This window comes from Mugil cephalus, chromosome 10 (assembly GCF_022458985.1).
Source record: "Mugil cephalus isolate CIBA_MC_2020 chromosome 10, CIBA_Mcephalus_1.1, whole genome shotgun sequence".
Classification (NCBI taxonomy): domain Eukaryota; kingdom Metazoa; phylum Chordata; class Actinopteri; order Mugiliformes; family Mugilidae; genus Mugil; species Mugil cephalus.
The window spans coordinates 11748421-11771901 of NC_061779.1; the positions used below are offsets into that span (position 1 = coordinate 11748421).

General features: G+C 44.2%; 1 protein-coding gene across 1 annotated transcript in view; it reads left to right on the forward strand.

The window, feature by feature from the left end:
* wwox (WW domain containing oxidoreductase) overlaps positions 1–23481 on the forward strand; it is a 128572-nt gene that overhangs the window by 37224 nt on the left and 67867 nt on the right. Inside the window, exons 7-8 of the mRNA XM_047596098.1 lie at positions 3729–3914; positions 7351–7615. Of these exons, the coding sequence (XP_047452054.1) occupies positions 3729–3914; positions 7351–7615 (451 nt within the window). The remainder of the gene's footprint in view (positions 1–3728; positions 3915–7350; positions 7616–23481) is intronic.

Genomic DNA, 23481 nt, shown 5'->3' on the forward strand with positions numbered 1-23481 from the left:
TTGACATGATGCTTAAAGTGTCATGGCACAGGAGTGTGGTAATCACTATTAAGTGATTATCACACTAAGTGGGGCTTTGAGTATTTTCAACTTTTCTTGTCCAAGGAAAGGATTTACAGGATTAAAAGAACCGACAAGTATAAAACAATGTATTTAGGCCCAATCATTAAATTGGTTTGTCGCTACTGTTATGCCACAGTAAAAGGACATCCAAAATGTTACCGATTGGCACCATATGGAAACGGCCCCCGGAGGAAGTGTGTGCGTGTGTGTGTGTATTTGTGTTGATTTGCTTGACATTGCTCGAACATGCTTTATGGCACTTATTTTGTCGTGGTCAGCTTTTACGCCGTGTTTCTGGTGTCCCGTGGCCGGTCGTACAGTTGCTATTTTGGGGTCATGAGTTCTGTCATCCATACTGCTCATCCACCCGCAGGTCTCTAGGCAAAGGGGGGGGGGGCGTGTGTGTTTGTGTGTGTTGGGGTGGTGGTGTCAAGGGAGCCCCTTGGGGAGAGGCAGGGCAGTCATCGCCCGTAGCAGCCCTGGGGCAGGGTATGGCCGTCCAGGACACGTGTATTGGGTCACAGCCAAGCCTCACGGTGGCTTCCCTCACTCTGCGTCCTATAGAGCCCCCCCTCCACCCCCAACTCTTACATATAGACCTCCCACCCACGCTGAAGTACAACGCCTCCTCTTAGCTAGCTCTACTGTCCCGAGTATTCCTCTTTTTTTTTTTTTTTTGTCATATCCCAGTTTTACAGATTGTTTCTCTTTCTTTTTTCCTCCGTCTCTCATGTTGTTGTCCCTCAGTCTCTCTCTGTCTGTGTCGCTCTCCCTCTCTACCTCAGTATTTTGGCAAGGTTGTATTTCTTCATTAGCCGTGCTGTTGGGAGGGGGGGGGGGAGCGGGGGACTCCCAGGGGACGTCAGAGTACATTAATTCTCATCAGAAGGCGAACAGAGCAGAGTGGAGGCTGGGAGCTCTGAGCTGTGAATGGCACTGGGCAGCTGTCTGAGTCTACCACCACTCTATTACTGCACGTATGTCTTCAGGCATAACGCACACAGGAGCGCAAAACACAACACGCACATGCATGTGCATACATGCGCAGACGCGCACACAGACAGTTTCGGTGTGCACACACAGATTTGTAAACACGCGGACGGAGACAACCGGGCACACACGCTCATGCACACACACACACGCACACACACGCACAATAATGCTCCTGCAGCGTGTCATTGACAGGTGAAATGTAATCAGAGTCTTTTTCTTTTCCTTCTCTCGTTTCTCACTCCCTTGCTTTTAAGTGCTTTAGTCAGTGGCTTTCACGCTGCTTTGTGTTCCATTGACCCCGATTCTGCTTTAATTGCCTGTCCTTTGAAATGAAATTACCTGGATATTGATATTGTTGAATGCAGTGCAATTTCATTGGGATGTAATTGATGGAGGACGGCGCTGACAGTAGGCCCTAATACAATTTCTACTGAATGACCCGTAATTAACACATAAAAATTTGTTTTCACCTGCGGTTTATTTTTGATTTATTTATTTTTCTACCTAATAGTTCATTTCTAAAAATCGATGGCACGCTCATCATTTTGTCTCGCAGTGCTTCCGTACATGACATATCACGGTCACTGTCAGTGTTTTTTTTGTTTTTTTTTTAACACTTTACAGGTTTTTCGCATCGGGCGTGTGAGTCGTTTAAATATGGGTCAGGATGAGCGGCGCTCACATCGACACGTTTGTGTTGCCGTGGCCCGTCTCACTTTTTGCCAATAACGTGCGGCGTTAACGACCAGCAGTCTGAGCCCAGCTCACACAGGCAATCTCATCCTGCTGGCCCGCATTATCATACAGGTCAGGGGTCATACCCAGGGGGGTTATTTAAAGTAAATATATAAACTGATGTCTCCCCGTTTGGTAGTTAACACCCTCGTTTGACCAGCGCTGAGATTGCACAGTGCGCACGGTGTTGTGCGAGGTCTTAATGTGGAGAGAGGGAATGTGGTATGCGGCGATAGGCCTATTAAAGACATTCATTAGACCTGTGCTTATGAGAGAGGGACTAACTGGTGGGCAGTGGAATTAACAGGCCTTTTACATTACAAGCAGACTCACCAGAGGCCCATCTGAGCTGTGTGGGGGAAATCGCTCTACTGGCCAGAGAAAAGTTGATAATGCGAGTTTTTCGAACACAAATTTGGAATTATACTTTGAGTGACGTGCGTGCTTTTTTCCTTCTTTTTTTTTCTTTTTTTTTTTAAATATACATATTATGAGGTGGCAACCTTTAAATCGTAAGAGGTGTAGCTGACACAATGATTAGTTTACAACAACAGCCACAGTGAAAGGTTGAGAAGTCAGGTCAGGGGTTCACGCCTGTAGCGTTAATGCGAAGCCCCCTTTGCCAGAGCATTGGGGCCGGAGCCAAGAGTTCTGCTTCGTGTTGCACAGTGCTACTGTACTTCACACTCTATTAGACAGGGGAACACCGGGCCAAAGACAACCAGCGTGTTTTTCTTTCTTTTAAGCTGAGAGAAAAGAAAATTGACATCACAGCAGCTTTCGCTCTCCCATCTCGTCTAATCAGGTCCAGGAGCAAGGTGACAGAGGCCGTTTATTTACAGATGTGTTGTTCTTCTGAGCCATTAAGTTAGACATTCTCACCTTGTTGTGTTTTGGGCCGCAAATTTAAATATCTAGCTGCCAGTGTGTGCTCCGCTGATAATCTGCTGAAGTCGGCATTCTTTAAGTTGACTTAGGTTTGTGCTCTTTAATGAACCTTGCGTGTTCAGAGGCCTGAAGGTGATCGTACAGTACACTGCTATGTAATAGCATGGGATGGCTCATTATAGCAAGGCATAACAATTCACACATTAATTTTCCAGCATCCAGTTTTTAATTAATCCAGTAGGCAGTCTTAAACACAGGGTACACAAATTGCCTTCGGCCTCATAATTAATTCTAATGGAAGAAATTAAAAATTGGTGGGGTGTGTTTGGACTGTTCGGGTGTGTTACTGTGGTTTTGAGCTCGCTGGAGCGACGCTGTCACCGACAAGGATCTCTCTCTCTGCCCTGACCAATCCGGCAATCCCCCGTCTCCGGCACGCGAGGAGGGAGTGTTGTTCTCTCGCCCCCGCACAAAGTCTGCAAGAATGGAAATCCTTGAGCCTTTTACGGGGCCCTGATTAAAGTCAGTCGCTTTTTGTATCGCGACTTGTGCGTGCATTCCTTTAATCTGCTCTCCCTTTGCCCCGGCCCCTTCCTTTCCAAGTGGATGTGTTGGTGGTTTTGGTTACTCAGGGTGGTTAACAAAGAGCCTGCATCAACACCACTTCCTTCCACCACCCTTGTGTGATGCAGCGGTTTGAGATTACTTTTGAATGTGTTGTGTTGCTGCTGGATCCCTGCCAGCTGTATTCAGTATGTACAGTACCTGTATGTCCATGGGGAGCTGCACTGGAAACCTCTGTATCATATCAGCATTACTGATGCTCCGTCTCAGTGGACCTCTAAAGTCTATCACACTCTGGAATAAGACACCCTCTTTCCTTTCTCTGCTTTTCAGTTTTCTCTTTATTTCCTCTCACCCCGTCTCTTATTACATATTTTACAGGCTATTATGACATGAAAATCCACTCTTTTTTTTTGCAGTGTCTTCTTTGTTTCACTTCATTATCAGTCAAACATAATTTATTTCCTGCCTCTTTTCTCCTACAGGCCCCTGCATATTCTGGTGTGTAATGCAGCAGTGTGCACTCAGCCCTACAGTCTGACAGAAGACAACCTGGAGTCCACCTTCCAGATCTGCCATTTAGGCCACTTCCTGCTAGTGCAGTGCCTGCAGGACGTGCTGCGTCGCTCGGCCCCCGCCCGTGTTGTGGTGGTATCCTCTGAGTCCCACAGGTAAATACAATAAAACCAGGCAGGTTGACAGTTTTTTTAGTTTCATTTTTTTTTTTATTATTATTAGTGTCTCTACATGTTCTCAAGAGAAGACTCACGAAATTAGGCTTTAATGTAGATATGGCTTAGTAGGATGTAAAAATCTTCACCTGTGCATTCTTTAAGGCAGAATGCTTATCATGCTTATTAACTCTTAATGAGAGTGTCTATATATATTGAGTAAAGGTGTTCTCACCTTGTAAACTTATAAAAGTTCATGTCTGCATCTTTGAGATCTAATAAACAGGTTTAGTAAAGTTCCTTCCTCCTAGAAGATTAGCTTGCTTGTGGTCTTCTTTTGCTGAATATCTGGAGCCTGCTCATTACGTTACTGCTCTTTAGCGCAGTTATGTACCTTGTCACACATTGTACCATGTTGTCTTGATGCCCTATGGATTTCTCTGAGTTTGGATTTTAGTTTTACTGATAATCGTACAGTTTACTTTAAAAAAAAAAAAAAAGACGCAGTATAACCTCCGATCAACTAGTTTTGGTGCAGTCTCACTTAACCATCTTCTGTCTCCACTTAAATACAGTTTCTCCAAATGTGGCCAAATGAATGGCCTCTTTTAATGCTGGATTTGTGTTTGCAGACTTAGGAGGGTCTGATTCAACTCTATGCTCCTGTGAATGCATGTCATGGGTTCACAGCAACAGTTTCCAAAAGCAAATGTTACAGCGGCTGTGGCTCAATAGGTAGAGCGGGTTGTCCCATATCTTATCCCAATGTGCTGTATGCCGAAGTGTCCTTGAGCAAGACACTGAATCCCTCCAGTTGAGCGAATGGGTGGATGTGTCTGTAAAACCTATTCTACCAATAGGCAGAAAAGTGCTACATAAAAGCAAGACCATTTACCATTACTTGGAGTCAACTCCGGACCTTTTACCTGTTTAGTTTATGAAAAAATGTGCGTCCATTAAAGTACTTTTGAGTCAAGTGTTCATTCACTTTTAAGCCCCTGAAAATAGGAGACAGACACATTTCTTTCAATTTGGGTACTGACTCCCTCAACTGACTCCACATTTGAGGTTTATATTAATTGTAATTGTCAGTGTCCTCACATATATGGACGTAACCGTACACTTACATATTTCTACTATTTGTACTATTTGTATTACTACTACTACTACTACTACTCAAAGTTGCCAAATTGAAAACAAAACTTTTCCCTCGTCCACCCTCACCTACCATGTATTCCTATTGTCCACTGCTTAGGCACCTAAAAGTTACACAGATAGTTTCAGAAGTACTCTCCCAAAACTACTTTGTCTAGTCTGCAGCCCTTCATATCCGGTCATGCTGTTGTAGCCGCCACGCTGGTTAGCTTTCCCTATAAACTGACAGACACTTTAAGACTTAATGTGTATTGTCAAACATGACAGCCTCACTCACCGAAACTCATTCACTTCCACATGCTGTCACTAAGAATTAAACGTATCATCAGCATGATGGATGGACTTATACGCCGAAATTTACTTTGATCAAGTATCTGCTCCTTTCTGTGTGACCCCCTGACTCAGCCCCTTTCTTTCCCCTCCGATCTATTGTTCTTCAACTCTGCCATTTTGTTAAGCAACTCCACTCTACGGGGCTCGTGTTTTCCTCCGCCGTGCGGCGGACAGGCATGACGTCTTGCAGTGATCTGTGAGCCCGAGCCCTGAGCCATGTGCTTCAGAATCAGTCAGTGTCTGTGTGCAACATTGATCCGGGCCTCAGTCAGTCAGACGGCCAAGCGGTGATTGATTGGTGCTCAGCAGAGTGACCTGAGACACGGAAGGGAGGGAGGGGGGGACATACGCAGAGTTATTCCAGCAGATCAAACGGCAGCAACGTTACAGAGGCCTTCATATGACTTGTGATATACAGAGAGGCCATGCATGAGAGGACGGGAGCAGCTGAGGGGATGGTTTGACACTCGGACTCGCTTGGGGTCACACTGCTAGTGCAAGTTGTGGAAAAATAAGAGCTTATTGAAACAATACATGTCACGAAGGGACTATTGACGGCGTGTGATTGATGTGAGACCTTCCTACGCAGTAAGAACAGCGGTTTTGGACAGAATTTGATGGTGTAAAAACTGCTATTGGAACGAGCAAAATGTGTTTGATTTGTACACATTGCCGTGGTTGAGACCAGATTCGCCTCACTCCTTGCCGTACAGCTCTCCCCGGCACATATGCTCACCTTGCCTTCTCTCCTCTACAAGCAGCGGTGGCTTTAACCCCTTCAAAGAGGCTTAAGGCGGGACCAGAGAGAGGCGGCTACACACTAACACGGACTAGAGGGAGAGGAAGAAGGAGCGAAAATAGACAATATCTCGTATTACATCTTCCATTCTGTCCACCTCATTCCAGACCTATATTACATCTACTGAAGTCGCTCCCTTTTTTGTTTGTGTTATTTTCAGTTTTCCGCTGATTTCACGCTTATTCACTTAGCCTCCCCTCACAAGCAGCGTGTGACCCCCGACCTGGAGGTATATTGTATTCCCTAAGCCCCTTGTCCGCTGGTGAGGCATTGACCTATATGGGACAAGAATGGGGAAGATGGATACACGAGTAATGGCTGAACACTTTATCAGTTTCCGCCACAGGGGCTTACCGTGGAATTGACCCAATATCGGTTTACTTTTCCCTAGTACTGCATCAGATCTGGTAGCTAGGGGAGATAATATCCTTAATGAAATTACCTCTGATAGATCTAAGCCGCAGCTCTGCCACTGTAATTTTATGTACGTGATATATGTTTGTTAACCAAAACCTGAAGGGCTAATACATTGATTGCAGTGTCACTGAAAAACTTTAAATTGCACAACTCACGTATGAGCAGAATTGTGAAAAAAAAAAAAAAACTCACACACACACACACATTTGGTGCTCAAGCAATTGATTTATCAACCTCTACTTGGTAAAGTTGTTACGAAGTTCCAGCACATGAAATGAAAAGCCTGCAGATGTTGTAATTTAGCCAAGCAAGGATGTTGCGGGAGGCGACAGTAAACAAGAGGCAGTGAGCTTGTAAAATCACAACAAGGAAACCAGGTGACATTTTGATTGGTTGTTTTCTAATGACTGGATTAATATGTAGGATGTGTTCCGCTGGTTTGGAGCCTATCCCTCCTCTCCCGCGCACATAAACACACAGGGCGTGCTCGCTGTGCTCGCGTGTTGTGACGCCGTTGCGCGACTGCACAATAACACAACGAGTAGTGTAATGTTTAAAGGGCCTTGTCAAACATCTGGAGTTTAACAGCTCTGTCGCAGGCAATTAAAGAACATCATGTCACGTCTTTGATTTGTATGCAGCCAGCACCTCACATCTGCTGGTAGGAAGCCGCGCAGGCTAACCGCAGACACAGACACACTCTAACTACTCTTAATGCGAACTGTCTTTCAGGTTCACGGACCTGTTAGACTCATGTGGCAAGGTGGACCTGGCCCTGTTGTCTCCCTCCAAGAAGGAGTACTGGTCCATGCTGGCTTACAACAGGGCCAAACTCTGTAACATCCTCTTCAGCAGCGAGCTCCACCGTCGCCTTTCACCTTATGGCGTCACGTCCAACGCGGTGCATCCTGGGAACATGATGTACACCTCGATTCACCGGAGCTGGTGGCTGATGACCTTCCTCTTCACACTGGCCAGGCCGTTCACCAAGTCTATGGTAAGGGATAAAAAAAAATTGCCCTGAAAAAAGTCTTGCATCACCTCATCACTGCACAGATTTCACAACGCAATTGAAAGCCGTCCTGAAACACTTTTTTTTTGTTTTTTATATTTAGCCGCAATATTATGTTGGTAACTTTTCATAATTTTTCATTCCACCATATTATCTCTGCAGTGGGTCTGTGGATTCGCCACACTATATCACTGTCTTCTTTTTCTGACTCTGATTTAGCTCTTACCAAGCCTATGTATTTGTCTTGGCACATTCCTGGGAGAGAGGACAGGAAAAGGATGGAGAGGGGTTCATCTGCTGAGAGCTCAGGCAGAGAGTCTGGGTTTCATAGATAGAGAGATATTCGGTGGTTTGTTTTCCCCTTCCTCCTGTCACTGTTTATTTAACTCGGAGAGAACGTTCGCCTCTCACCGTGCTAGGTGATATTCAAGCTCCGGCGTACTGCCACTATAGGCTTACAGTGAATGCCCAAATCAAGTCTCTTTGCCAGTGCTTTAAGTACAAAAATAGGAAACTCTCTGTCAAATATATTTTTATCATATAACCCATCCCCAGAAAGGGAACCTATTAGTAGATATTTTAAGATGCATTATCCCAAGGTCTGAGTCAGACCTTCAGCAGACTGACTGCCTTGTTTTGCAAAGAGTTGTCTGAAAGCAGAGATGCAGTGAAGACATTATGTCCCCACAGGCAATACAGAGAGGAGACCAGGTGTTTAAATTGTTGTATTTATCTCGTTAAGAGATTAATATTGGAGCAATAATAAAGCTGGACCCCCTCATAGAACTGAAAGCCTAGTGTGATGGTGGTAGGAGTATCGGAGCCTCCTTGGAAGCTGTGTTTTGGGGTCAACAGAAAGACCTGGAACTAGTGGACACATTTGACATATTTTGTAGGAATAGTTGGGTTTGTCAAAACACACAGCAATGAGACAGGACATACCCAGAGACTGATACTCAGTAGTACCAGCAGAGTGACATTGTTTAGAGTATAAATCTGTGAAGTACCAGAATCATTGTAAAAATACTGACCAGCTTTGTAGCTGAAACCAGGCCATTATTCTTTCATGGACAGAAACACTGTCTGTGGAGACTCAAAAGCAATTCCATCAACTGTTTTGTGATACAGTGTCAGTGTGTTGGGTTAGTTAACACTGCATTAAGCACGTTAATATACACATATATGCCAGTCAGTCACAACATTATGACCACGGACCATCTTGTCATAATTCAATGTTCTGCTGGGAAACCACTGGACCTGGTATTCTTGTGGATGTTACTTAGACATAGTATCACCCTAATAGACCACACCAAGCCCCCCCACCCCATAGCAATGACACTCCATGATGGTAGCAGCCATCCCCAGCAGGATGCAGCCTGACACAGACACACACACACACAAACACAAACGGTTTAGAAACAACTCAGACCTGGCCTCCAAATTTCCCAGATCCTAAACTGAACACTGGAACAAGCCTGATCCACAGAGGGCCCCCTCCCTTCAACCCATAGGCCCCCACTAACAACATTGTGTTGCCAGACCCCACAGGGCACCCTCAGAAGGCCCATGTCCATTCCCTGACAACTGTTTTAGAGGCACAAGGGAGACCTACAAAATATTAGCAGTTCTTTCTAGTTCTGTCAGTGTTGTCTGGTCAGATCATGCTGCTTAACTTCTATCAAGGTAATAACCTCTACAGTACAGCTTAGAGTCAAAGAGTGTGTGAGGACATGTCTCTGTGTTAGTGTTACAGTAAAGCACAGCATGGTTTGTATGTATGTGTGGCAGCACATGTGTGTGATTACGAGGTGACGTTAGGTGCCTGAGGTTAATGTCCTCACACGCTTTGGATATGAACGATAAAATCCAGCCCTGTGATTTATCATAGTCCGTACTGTGTCCTGTGCCCTCCAAGACTTTTCAGTGAATTGCAGCGCTCTACCCTTTAGGCTCCACGGCTTCTTAATATACGCCTTAGTTTGACTATTACACCTTTCCATTAGCCAGTCTTCATACTTTATCAATTTAGTGTTTGCACTGAAGTGAAAATGTGATGTGTTGAAAGGCAGCGTGGTGGAGTTCTAGTGAAGCGTTGTTCTGATCCATCATGTTTGACAGATGCGAGGCTTCGGGCCGTCATTTGTCTCTCTGCCTTGTGACAAAGGATGACAGATGAGAGGAAGTGCTCCTCAGCACCTTCCACAAAATGCCAAGCTGAACATTTCCCCGGTTTGACTATTACTGTCTCAAAAACACCTCCCTCTTTACTTTTTATCGCATGCTGTCTTGTCTCATTCCTAAAATGTGTTTTGTGTCAATTGAACCAAGACGAAATTGGTTAAACAGGGTTTTTAATCACATGATTTGAAAAGTGTACCCCAGAGTGGATGACATTTCTGTGTTTGCTACGTGTTGGTGCTAGCCCCAGTTTTTTTTTGTGTGTTTTTTTTTGGATGCGAGAACACGTGCTGGCTAAATTAGCCCGAGCAGTTTCGCCTCCAGATTGGGGCAGTGGCTTTTCTACGTGTCGTTAATTAAACGCAGTGTAGATGTTGGTAAATATTAAAGGACAAAGGTAGAGCTAGTAATTAAATTCTGGTGTGCTGACACAGCGATTAGCTAAAACTCATGTCTGATAAAGGCCACACACACAGACACGCGGCACAGACACACAGAGATACGCAGACACACCCTTAAGCTGAGCATTTGCTCTTATTTAAATCTGGAGTTGATAAGGCCCCTGAAAGTGTATCCTCTTTAAAATCCCACTCCTCACTCCTTCTGCCCCCACATTAAGGGCTTAATAAAACAGTGATATTATTTCAGTTATTGGTTGCAGGGATATGAAGATGCTATCGCTTTAATTGCTTGCGTACGCTTGCGGGATCCATGGAGATTGTTCAGGGATGCAAACATAAGCAGAATGTCGACTCCAAAAAACAATCACAAAGCCCCCGTGTGTGTTCTTGCGCAAATAACCAGCCTCTCATTTAAAACACAGGTTTGATTTATAGGAGCACAGGTGGAGTGATGTACAGTTTCTCTGCGCGAACAGACACGCACGGGCAAGCACACACGTGAATTTACAATACGGAGACGGCTAAGACACCTGGAGCTTCGCGTGCTCCTAAATCTTTAATTTGAGTGTTGTTTGTAAATGCGATGAAATGTTATGTCAGGACGCGCTCGCTGTATTTGGTCATCCAGTCATGTTTCATGCTTTCCCCCTTCATTAATTGGTCTTTTTCAGCTCTTCTTTAGTTTTTGATTCATTTTTTTTTATGACTTCCTCAGTTTTGCATTCTTTGTGTTGTGAATCCCACTTAAGAGAAAGAAACTTCTCCATTAGCACGGAGAACAGCCCACTCTGCTATTGATGCACAGAGCTGATTCCGTTTTGCTGAGTTGAGAAAGACATCTATAAAGAGCCATGACATTTTAATCAGCCAAACTATCTCTCACTAACATCATGTTCCCCTCCCTGTGCCTTGATCTACTTATCAGAGATTGTTCACCCAAGCCTGTGACTCCTGTTTCTTTAATTCAGCGTGTTTAGAGTGGGAGTTTTCCCTGTGTCCTCTGGTGTGATTATCAGCACTGAATGATCTGGCCCGCAGTGGTGTGTCTGCGTGAGAGAGACGCACCACAAAAATAGCTAAGGCAAAAAAGCTTCCGTTATCAAAGTTCTGCAATTTAGTTTTGATCAAAAAATCGATTGACACAGATCTGGGTTGATTTATTTGATCTAGCGTTGTGAGATTTTTGCGTGTCTTTGGATCGTGCATTTTGTTGCAAATAGTACTCATGTGGCACACTTGTACCCAGCACATAATGAATTTTCAGTGACTGCTGCAGTTATTAGTTGGGCTATAACCTTTGTGAAGTTGTACCCGTCCTGTCATGCTGCATCGCTGACCCTGTGACATTTTGTTGACTGACTGATTGCTCCCTCAAGATCAGTGTACCCTCAGGCTCTGTGCAGCTGGGCTCAGCCTATACCCATCAAATCTATACCTTAACTATAGGCACAGACAGTGCTGAGCTGAATGGAGATCGGGTCGGGCAGTGGCTCCAGTACCTCATCATCCACTGTAATGGCTGGAGAGATGGGGAGGGGGGGGTGTTGTGGGCACAGGCCTAAGAGGCTCTGCTGGTCCAATCAGACACCTCAGTTCCCCCAGGGGCTTGTTTCATCAGCGCTCTCGCCTGGTCCCCTTGCTTCTTAGCGTTTTAGCGTGATTATTTTACCCAGGATCCTGCCTCGGGCACCCGGCCACCTTTTTACATATGCACAGGCTGAACTTTTGACCAAGCACCAGCAGACAAGGCTGCTTGAGAGAAACGGCGGCTCAGGCGGGAGACGTGGGACCGCTGATGCCTCCTCTGCCGAGCCTTGCCTAGTGTGGCCAGGAGCTCGGCTCTGCACCTCGGGGGTTAACCCCAGAGACACATTCTGTGAAAGAGACGTCGACATTACCATATAACAGGCGCACGGCGGAATGGGTGCCGTGCGTGAGCGGCCGCTGTTGCTTCGGTATCGGTTTTCTCACCTGCACACGGACATAAGGTCAGACGCTCTATCTCCTGTCTGGTGTAGCCCACAGATGCGGCGGCTCTGCTCTACACCTAGGCAGCCTGTGTGTAAGCGTGTGTGTGTGCTGCTCAACCATGTGGAAAGAAAGAGGAGCAGAGGTCCCAATCTCCCCAGCAGCCCCCTCCTTCTACTCCGCGGGGTTAGATGAGCTGCCAGGCCGTTGTAATAGAGTCCTCTTGGATGATTAGGAGCTACACAGGAGGGGGTCAGCTCTAGTCTGACTGGAAACACCGTGTAGCTTTCTCCGCGGCGTAGACGGATTATTACATGTTTTGCCAATTGGTGTGAAGTTCACACACTCAAAGTGACCCTCTCTGATGATCCGCAGATTTCCTTTACAGGCTGTTTCAGAGCGTTTTCGAGGAACTAGTTACAATCAATGAGATGTTCCTGCCAGACATTTCCTGGTGTGCTGCTGCACAACGCACGGGAGAGGCCGCGATATCGAGGGGGGAGAAAGATGTGTTGGTGCGGGGATGGATAAAAGCATACAATCCCATTTGGCTGTATTGACATGTGTGTGTTCCTGCCCAATCCTGTTACTGGGATTATTGTCCACGGAGATACCATTTCATTAAAGAAAACACACACATGCCCCGACACACACACACACACACACACACACACACACAGTGGGTGAACAGAGATGGCCCGAGGCCTGGTTATGTGGTCCATTGCACAGGGAAACTGTGTAAATGGTTTATTGTGGATGAGTTGATGTGATGGAAAGCGTGTCTGGATCAATAAAGAACCAATCAAATGCTGACAGTCTGCTACTGTATGCAGTCAGTCATTCACCCCTCGCGCCGGTGTACAGTTATACAACATGAGTGTGAAGGAGGGATGAACAATATCGCTGTTAAAAACAGAAGCTGAGGGGGAAAGAAAGTCAATTTTCAGCAATCAAACTTTTTGACTTTTGCACAGCGGCTCAAAAAAAGTGCTTTTATTTTTTTTTATACGCAGTTTTTCATGACATGCATTAGTTCTGCATGTTTTTCCTTATAAGATGTTTTTCTGTGACAGACGAAAGTTTTTTTTCTTTGTGTGTGCGTGTGTTTGTGTGTGTGTGAAGAAACATAACTTAAAGTCTCAACCATATCCTCTCTGCTCCTCCAACTCCAGAAACCTTAGGGAAGCCATTAGGACGTCTCCCCAGCCGGGATTGTCTGAGTCTGGGCTGAGTTTGAGTTGGGGCTGGCCTAAATTACCCCAGAGCCACAGGTCAGAGCCAACTAGACCTTCATTGCCAAGGGACTCTCTCTCTAATAGAAAGGATCAGAACAGGCCAAAGAGCCAGCAACTGACCTGGCCACAGAGACATCCTTACTCACTTACCCTCTACTCTTCCACATTGGCTCCTTCACCCTCCGTCTCTTTTACCTTTAGAGCTTCAGAGCTTTTCCCCTGCAACCCTCGTGAAAGAGGAGAGACGTAACCCGTCACCCCTTTTCTCACCCGTCCGCCAGCACTGCTCCCCCGCAACTGACCCTCGCATCCATCCGGACACACACACGCATCCACGCGCGCTCGCGCACGCCGCTCCCTCCCCCTCTTTGTTGTGACACGGAGCTGATGGACTATTTTTCAAATTGATTTCAAAAATGTACATAAGCAGCCGATCCCCTAGCCCAGATTACCTATTGATTTTTAATATGAAAAGCTCATTATATAAGCAGGAACTGCAACACAAAAAGCTAGCCAACCTTTGCATAAATCCTTTAATTGAATTTCCAGAGCCCGTGGTTCTACATTTTTTAATTAAATCCATTTCTTTTTTTAAGGGTTGCTGTGTAATTTGCATGCTGTGAAGTGGGTGCTGTCCCAGATAAAGTGCCATTGATCCTTATTAAGGCTCACCTCTGGGCTCGCTGAAAACCAACCGCAGAAATTAAATGTGCTCATGGTGCATACACTTATTGCCCGCATGATAGGATTAGAGGCGGAGAGAGAGGGAAGGAGAGAGATAGAGATGGAGAGGGAAGGAGTGATGGGGTAAGAGGTGGGGGGAGAAAGGAGGAGGGGAACGGAAGGAGAGATTGGGCTATTATTAATAGTTGTTCATATTAATGTAATATTTCACCTGTCCTCCTGTGGGATGAGATTGTGAAGAGGTTGTTTATACACACACACACACACATACAGCTCGGTTCGGATATTATTTGGTTTTCTCCTCAAACGTTCTTTTCGCCTGGTCTGGTGGTCCGTCACGGGTCGCTGGGATTTGAGATTTGTAGGTAGCATTTAAATCTGTCGCCGCACTGTAAATGCGGCTGCAAATCCACGCGGTTCATACGAATATATACACACGGTTTTTATCGAGGACAAGCATCCTTAATGCTGTGAGCATTCGGTTATTAGGGGGTCATGATCCGCAATCCATCTAAGTAGAGGGTGTTTAACTGACTATTTAGGGTTTAAATGATACTTAATTTTCTTGTCCTTACCCCACTTAGCAACGGGTAACGTAGAGTGCGTGTATGAAGGTGAAGGCGTGTGTGTGTGTGTGATTTTTATCCTGCATTTGTTCTCCGTGATGGCCGGTAAAGCAGGCCTCGTCTTTCTTGCCTTCCTGTGCGGCTGTATGCAGACGGCGGAGTAAATCAATAGGGATTAACCTGTGACCTCACCCACATACTTATAACCCAGTCCTCGCCGCTCACACATCTCTCATCAGTTTCACTTAAACACTGCACCTCACTCAATAAGGCGCCGCGCGCTAATTCATTTCAAAGATGGAGAGGCTCCTATCACACAGCCACCGCAATCTCTCCCTGTCTCTCTCTCTCTCTCTCTCTCTCTCTCTCTCTCTCTCTCTCTCTCTCTCTCTCACACACACACACACGCGCTCATATTTCACACTTAACAGCTGTAAACAAAACTATAAGCAAAACTGAAAATAAATAGGAAACACAAATGAGATTTGATTAGTACAGATAAGATTACTTTTATTTTTCTACCAGTTATTGTTGGGATTTACTAAGAATCTGTTCTATTAAGTGACTGAATGAATAAATAAACTAGTGCAAAATGTGACCAAACTGATTTCTTCCTCTTGTGTTGTCCTGCCTTCCAAAAACTAAAGAAGTTGACTTTACCATTTTGGAAGAAATTAAATACTCACCTTGGAGATGCTGGGGCATGTGCTAGTGAATTTCAAATATGTGAATATTTTTAGTTTAATTAACTAACTACTATTCAACTACCAATCAAACGTATAATATAAACAAAAATCGAAACAATCTATAAAGAAATATGAAACCAAGAACATGGAAAAACATTCGCTTGAAAATATATGTTGGAAGTGTTAATTGTAGACACACCAACACAAAGCTGTCTGCTAAAAAACTACTGAGGTGAGGTGATTAGAAGATGTTTGATGTTGTGATGTGTATGAATTTCGCTGAAGGTTTTCTTGAGCCTCCGTCTGGAAAGCCAATCATTTTGTCTACTTTTCCTTAGATGGATAGAACGTGATGGTAGAAATGAGGACAGGGATCACAAAGACCCAGTCCAGTCGGTAAAACGCCCTTAAAAGCAGGAGGTGTCGCTCTCCTTTATACAAACCCACACTCTCTCACACTCTTCCTTTCTCTGGCTACCTCTTGAAATATTGACATCGGCTGACTGATTGGTCTGATGTCTCTCTATCTTTTGTGTGCTTGTGCATGTGAAAATGTGTGCGTCCGGGTGGCATGCCTGCCTGCCTGCCTGCGTGCGTGCGTGTTGAGCGGTGCAGTGTCAGCAGTATGTGCTGTGCTGAGTATTGACCCAGGCCTGTCCTCTGCTCTGACTGGCTCTTGTCCCTAACTTGTCATCCCTCTCACTCTGTCTCCTTTTTTGTTTTTTGTTTTTTTGCAAAGTGGATCTCTTCATGGCTGATCTCCTTGGGAACTGATCATAATACTGCCACGTTTTACGTTTATATACAAACGTATATTTCATAGTTCAGTTCGTATTTCTTTGGTCGTCAGTGTCTTTTTCTGCATTAACACACATTTAATAGTGATAGAGGACAGAAATGTAAGTGGCCTTAGAGCTCAGCAATGCTTTTAACTCACAAACATGTTCACATGTGAAGGATGTTGAAGGTCAGATAACACGCAGAAGATGGTTTGCATTTTCTCCTGGGATACACCTGAATATGAGGAACATTTCTCCTTCTCTCTCGATGCAATTCTTTGTCTGAAAAGTCAGTAGCAACTTGCTGAGGTGTGTGGAGGTGCGGGCCAGAAACTAAAAGGCTTTGATTTCCCTCATTTCATTTCATAATCCAATCAATCAGACTAATACAGCTTGGTTCCTTTTCTGTCCTCCCCTAACCAACCAAGCATACATATTTACACACACACACACACACGTACGGAGTGCGTCCTAAATGCCTGTGGAGCAGGTCGTTCTAGAAGTGCGGGACCCCCAACCCCCTCCCTCCACCCCCCGGGGTTAGACCACTCTATGTGTTATTGATTGCATTGCTGTTGCATGTTGTGCTCAATCATGTGTTCCATGCGTCTACCGTTGTCCTCTCCCACCTGGCCCATTAGATTAGGCTAATGCATTCAACCATTGATTAGTCATTACACTCAGACCTGATCAGCCAATCGCCTACCTGGTTTGACTCTACTTGACCCATGAACCCTGGCCCTCGTGTCATCTCGCCAGCTCTAACATGTTAAACACACACACGCGGCTCACGGCTCCGCCTGATATGTATCATGTAGGGGGTTATGAGAGGTTCAGCTGGGTTCGCTCCTTTTATGATATTCGATACTGATAGCATTTTCATGCATTTCCTAATCACATGCAACAGAGAGCTATAGATTGTATCATCGAGCCTGGGACTGTTGTACCTGACATTGATCTCAGAATTCACTTTGAATGAGGTTGTTGTTCGGAACACCGTGTTCCTCCTTACAAGGACTTTTACTGTTATAAACATATATATATCACATCGCTGCAACTTTTACTTACATAAGTCAGACGGGTCACGTTTGAAATATTCCTCCATATCAAGTGCACATACACATATCTCTCTTACATTTACTTTTATATGAGAGCTTTGCAGCTTTTCTTTTTTACTAATTAGGCAAAAGTCCTAATTAAATCAAATGATCAGAAAATGAAATATGATGTGATTGTTCAGGTTTAAACTACCTGACACCATATAAAGCAGTGAAGAAGTGGAATAAGGAGTGTACCCACTGATTTAGAATTTCTTTCTAACCATGATGTGTGTATTACCCATAATGCAACTTAAACAGGAACTGTTTGGTCAGAGATTAGCGGGTTGCATGGCTCAAACAGGAACAAAAAGTGGATCACACTTTAGGCCAAGATGTTGTTCACTCATTAATGAATGGGAATAAGAATCATCTAGTAATATAATATGTAATATTAGATTTCCTACAGTATCTGTTAAGTTGCTTAATGAGTAATTTGACACTTTTTTTTTAAATTAAGTCTCAGATTTTCATTTCAGTGAATGTGTTAAGTCACTATTGCTGAGTGACGTAATTGGTGGCAACAACTCCTGCACAAAATCCCAGCTGACGCAGAAGTTTGTGACACATGTTCCCTCAGCCAGCATTTATCTTTCTGCCGATCTAACGTTCAACTGATCTCTGAGAAGTGACGACTGGCAACACACTCACTGCCCATAAGTGCCACCAAAAAGAGCACAATGGGTGTTTTTTTTTCAAAGTTTTTGAATGCATATCTTTCACTGTTAACGTTGAATTGTTTAAATTACATCGCTGACACTTCCACTTAAAGGTATGAACACATCAAATGGCATCAAGCAAACTACTAGCAACAAAGGTGGACTGTTAATGTAGCCTTTGTTTGGGTTCAAAAAGTTGCACACATATCAAAGATATCAACCAACAGCCAGCTAGCACATACGTTCCGCGCCTGTGTGAAATGAAATTACTCTTTATACCAGCAGGTGGCAGTGGTCTGTAGTTGAGTCTATGGAGCAGTAGTAGAGAGCTGACCTCTCCTGTTTTATGCTGATCAGTTTATTTATTCAAGATGATCACGTTGTCGTGAAAATGTTTGTGTATCGTGATTCTCCTCCCGGGTGCACGGGTTAGCTGAGCTCATTGGTTGGTTCTGTCAGTCTGAGAGATTTTCTGGACAGACTTGTTCCACATACTGAACCGGCTGAAAAGTCTCCGACATGGGTCCAACTAGTGGCAATTGTGCGGGACTCACCGACAAAACCTGAAGCTTTAAGACGACTCGACAATGGCAAAGTGCCAACATGTGCTCTGGTTTGTGTCACAGCCTTAAATTTTCTGCAAGCTTGAGTTCATATGGAACTAAACTAGACTTTCCAAATGTATACAATAAACTAGAATTACATTTTGTCTGCCTGACCAGTCAATGTCAAGACTCTCACCTTGACTGTTGTGCTTTAGAAATAATAAGTCCCTCTTTACCTCTGCTCACCTCCTCCTTATTTGCTCTGCTCCTTCCTTCCTTTCCTCTACAGTATTGAGTCAGTCTGTGAGGAATAGCTGTTTTAGGGACAGTCCTATTGATGCGTGCGTGTGTGCGCGTGTGTGCGTTCATGCGTGTGCAGTGTGAAGCACCAAGCTGAGCGACTGGGGATGGATGTCCTTATTGGATATGAGCTGGCTACTCCGTGGCTCTGCATTAAATTTGTATTGAATAGGAAATTAATGAATGGATAATTGTATTGATGTTTCTGGTATCGAACATATAAACAAAATGTTCTTTTGAAGCATTGTGCGAGTGTTGCACCCCAGGGCGAGGGAGTGGTCCTGGTTGTGCTTAAGAAAGAATAAGTCCATGTTAAGTCCATAGTGTATTGGAAAAGAGAGCGAAGGGATCGATGGGAACTTGGTACTTGAGACACACTTTAATTGTATTATTTTCTTTCAGATTTCTGTCCTCCCATATCCATCTCAACGCAGCAGTGACAGATTTGATATGTATTGCAGACATTGTCATGAAGACAGATTTGAATTTATTGAACAGTTTCAGGAGGGAATTTGTTCTGCTTTTATTAGGAGACCCACATGAACCATAAGGGTATGTAGCGTTTGACAAATCCACTGTTTCTTTCTGTTTTCTGTGACTATTTTATTTATATATTTTTTTCATCCTGATTCCTTTTCCTGTGTCGTTTGAGTCGATGCTGCGCCGCTGCCGCTTTCTTGAAGTCTTCAGAATCCTAAATGTACAACTTTCTGAAAGTGGAGATAGACTGTTTCTATCACTGTGAGTCGGATGGGAACAGATCAAAGAGATGAGAGACGGCGAGTGGAGGAAACTTGTTTAATTAAAATGGAGCGATGAAGAGGGGGCAGAGGGGTGTTCTTTGATGCGTGCTCCGGATGCAACCGCGTACGTTCTGCAGTTATTACGCGCGATTTTTGTTTAAGAGGTTCCATCCGAGGGTGGGACGGTAGGAGGTGTTGCCGACGCGGAGAAGGGGAGACGGAAGGGGTGAGCCTGATGAAGTTTCTGATTATCCAACCTCCTCTGGCACGGGGAAGAATTACTGAATGCCATTTGGGTCAGTGCTCTTTATGGAACTACATTTATGAAATACATCTCTCCCCCTCTTTCCGTCTCTCTTTCCGTCTCTCCCTCTTTGTAACTCTCCCTCCCTTCCTCTCCTCTAATTGGAGACGCAATAAAGGTGTGTGGGGTCAGTGGTTCCTCAAGGTGAGGCCGCATGTGTGTCTCTCTCTAATGTTCTACTCCAGACACACATGCAGCTGACGCTCCAGTCTAACGTTTTCAGAAACCAGAGGCCTCAAACTGTCGCGCTTACCTCCAATAACTTAACCCTTGCGTCTCGTCTAATCTGTGGTAACTTTCGTTTGGTAATAAATGGGTCTATGAGTTGAGTTGCTAACTGCCCCGCTCCTCCCTCAGTTCTGCTCAATGTCCTTGTGCCAGCCTGTAAGCCAGAGGGCACGCTGTGGGTGAATCAGAGACAGGACTCTGCCAACAACACACCCAGCAGGAGAGACCCTGCCAAGGGTGCCAAGGTCTCCAGGGAGGGAGAGTGGGGGGAAAGGATTTACAAGAGGAAACGACTTTTTCTTTTTTCTTATTTTTTTTAACCATGTCTCATCTGTTTCAAATAACCCAATCCTTAAATCCACAAATGAAGCTTTTTGTGTAAGAAGTTCAATAACTCAGTACCGACTTAGACCAGTAGGGGTCATTGTAGTTCAACTGACTGAGCAGAGAAACCTGATCAGTGAGTGTTGAAGCTGCGGAACAGACAGCTGCGGTTCATTTGCAATCACAACTCTGTTGTCACAGAGCAGAATGTATGGAATTAGAAAAAATCGGGATTTATTAATTAATTTAATATTCCGTTTGCTAATCGTTGAATGCATTTAATTGCCGTCAACCTCTGCAGGAGGCCTTGGGTCATTTAGGTAGGTTTACATGATAACGTTGCTAATGGGAGAAAGCTTAGAATTATTATTAATTAAATTAGCATTAGAAAACCTTTATTTGTCCCGCAATAGGGAAGAGGTAGTTTACAACCGCATACAAAAGGGCAGAAAAATAACAAGAGTCCAGAGTGTAGTGTATAAAATATAAATAATAAAATAAAATGGAATAAAAAATACAAGAATTCACATATATATACAAAAAGGGTTGAAGTGCACAGATGATTGTCGGATATTGCACAGATGGCCCAGGTGTAACTGGGTTATAAAGTTGTACACAGTACATAGTAAATCACACCTCGAGGTGTAATATTATTGCACGTATTAAGAATGTTCCTTGTGCTCAGTGGGTCATCTCATTTAAAGACCTTCTTCTTTTCTGTTTAACACAAAAATAAATCAGGTTAAATCTAAAGTTTGGACTTCTTGTTCCTACTGTACCCTTTGCTTCGCCTGCTCCTTCAGTCTAATTGATTTAGCACTCGAGTCTCTAATTTAATGTCCGGGATGAAGAGGCCGCTGTAAAGTCTTTGCCTCCAGGTATTGTTTGAGATACTATTGTTGAGGAATAATTGTTCTCCTTAAACGTGTCCTCTTTCACTGGGGCAGTTAGAGAGCTGAGAAGAGACAAAGTCTCATCTCTTCTCCTCATGTGAATTTGCTTAAAGGACCCACCTCACGCATGCTTCTGTCTGCAGATACTGCTTCAATGTGTCTGGATGCATATATTCTTAATTTTTTGTGTTTTACTTTGAGCATATTTTTTTTCTTTATGTAAAAGGACAAGAACAAGTGACTTGGACCTTTAAGATTTCTCAGGTGTAATAAATGCATTAATTTTGCACGTGTTGAATCTAAACTAGAGTCTCATTTACACCTCGTCGTCACCGCCCTTAATTTGTGTATACAAATTAAGCTTGCCACCGCTGCCATTGACCTCCAGTGGATGAATATTAGATGAAGCAGCAGCCAATATGCGAAAAGCTGAGTTCAGGACAGCAACGATTTTAATGGCAGCAAGCAGCCATTAACAGTATATCTGAAAATAGACAGAGTATTTTCCATAGATCATTAATGACGGGAAATCTATCCCTACTTCCCTTCCTCCATCCTTCAATATATATATATATATATATATATATCTTTTCTCTTCTCTTTATATTTTTCTGCCTTTCTGCTGTACGTCATTTTTATTTGTGCAGAGCGTGTTTCAGCTTCGGAGTCGGAGGCCTTTCGGAGCTCCCTATTAAAATGCACCAGATATTTGAATAGAGCCTGCTAATGTCTGTTTAGTATATAATCCACGTCCCCTCCTCCCATATTCCTTGTTATTCTAGTTTAGTGCTGTAATCAAGCAGGGCTTGCCAATAAAGTTTATTGTACGGAGCTAAGTGTCAATATCACACACACACCCAGGGCAGAGAGGTCCCTTTAATTAGAAAGGGAGAGAGAGGGGAGGCTGCGTGTGTGTCCGTGCAAACCTATGTGCTTGTTTGTGCGTGTGTTTATACGTATGTTTGGATTTCTCTGTTGATTTTAACCATTGGAGACTGTAAATGCCATTCAGCGTTAACAGCGGGCGCCTTCTTTATAAAAGTGACAGTGCGTGTACGAGTAAAAAAAATGTGATGCTGGGGAGGGAAAAAAATAAAATAAATTATAAATTGTGTGACACCGGCATCAGAGATTTCACTGCTTTTATGAACAAATCAATTCTAGCTTTACATGACTATTGGGCCTAGATGTTTTGAATCCATGTTGACTCTGAACAAACAATAATCCCTGGTATATGAAGTATTGATTAGACTTACTCCCTCTCTGTGTGGCTTTATTAAAGGTACAATTGTAAAGGTCTTTATGATGATGGTGTAACCTGATGGGAGAAAACTTTCACAACTACAGTGGGCCACCTCCTGGTGAAAACACTCTATCTTTTTTTTTTCTTACCAGATGAGTTATATTGAAGGTATTCATGAGCCTTTTCTTAAGCCTCCCCTCCTGAATATCGCAACGCAAAATGGCGACATTTTCAGCCCGCATTTAATTTGAGTAATTGTTTTTAATTCTCTGAGCGGAAAGCAGTTTTCATTTTTGTCACCGGCTCCATCTTTCCCCCTCCACACTCCAATTTCCCTATTAGGCCACTTACAAACAGTCTGCTTAATATGTAGAATCATATTACTGATATGAATTCCTTGATAAAAGACAATTTGAGCAAGGGCAAAATTGAAAACACCTCCCACTCTTAAGCGCGGAGTCCCGCGGTGGCGAGAGGGCCGGGCTCGCGGCTTCAATCAAATAGTAAAACACAAAAACCATTTCCCATTACAATGCCGAGAGATTAAAGGCAGATTAAGCGTGCTGCACGCGAGCCGGGGCCCCGTGCCAACCACCGATAGCTGTGCAGTCTGACAGGGAGAGGAGAAGATGAGGAGATGATGAGACGGGAGGGGGGAAAAAGGGGAGAAAGAAGAGGAGAGGAGGAGAGGAGAAGAGAGGGGAGGAGAGAGAATAAGGGAGGTGAGGGACGAATGCGCGACGCGGTGAGGGAGAGCAGATGGAGGAGTAATTTGCGTGGGATGTGGTAGATGGGGGAAACATGGCTGTGTGTCAGTGCTGAGCGATGCCTCCCGTTCTGAAAGAAATCAATTTAGGGCGGGACGGGGACGGCGTGCATACAATAATTGAATATTACTGCTTACTATCTCCTTCACATGCTCTGCTCTGCACTGTGAACTGTAGGGAGAAGTGAATCAGGCGGAGGAGTGGGAGATGGGAGTCAAGGCAAAAAAAAAAAAATATTGAAGAGGTTCAAG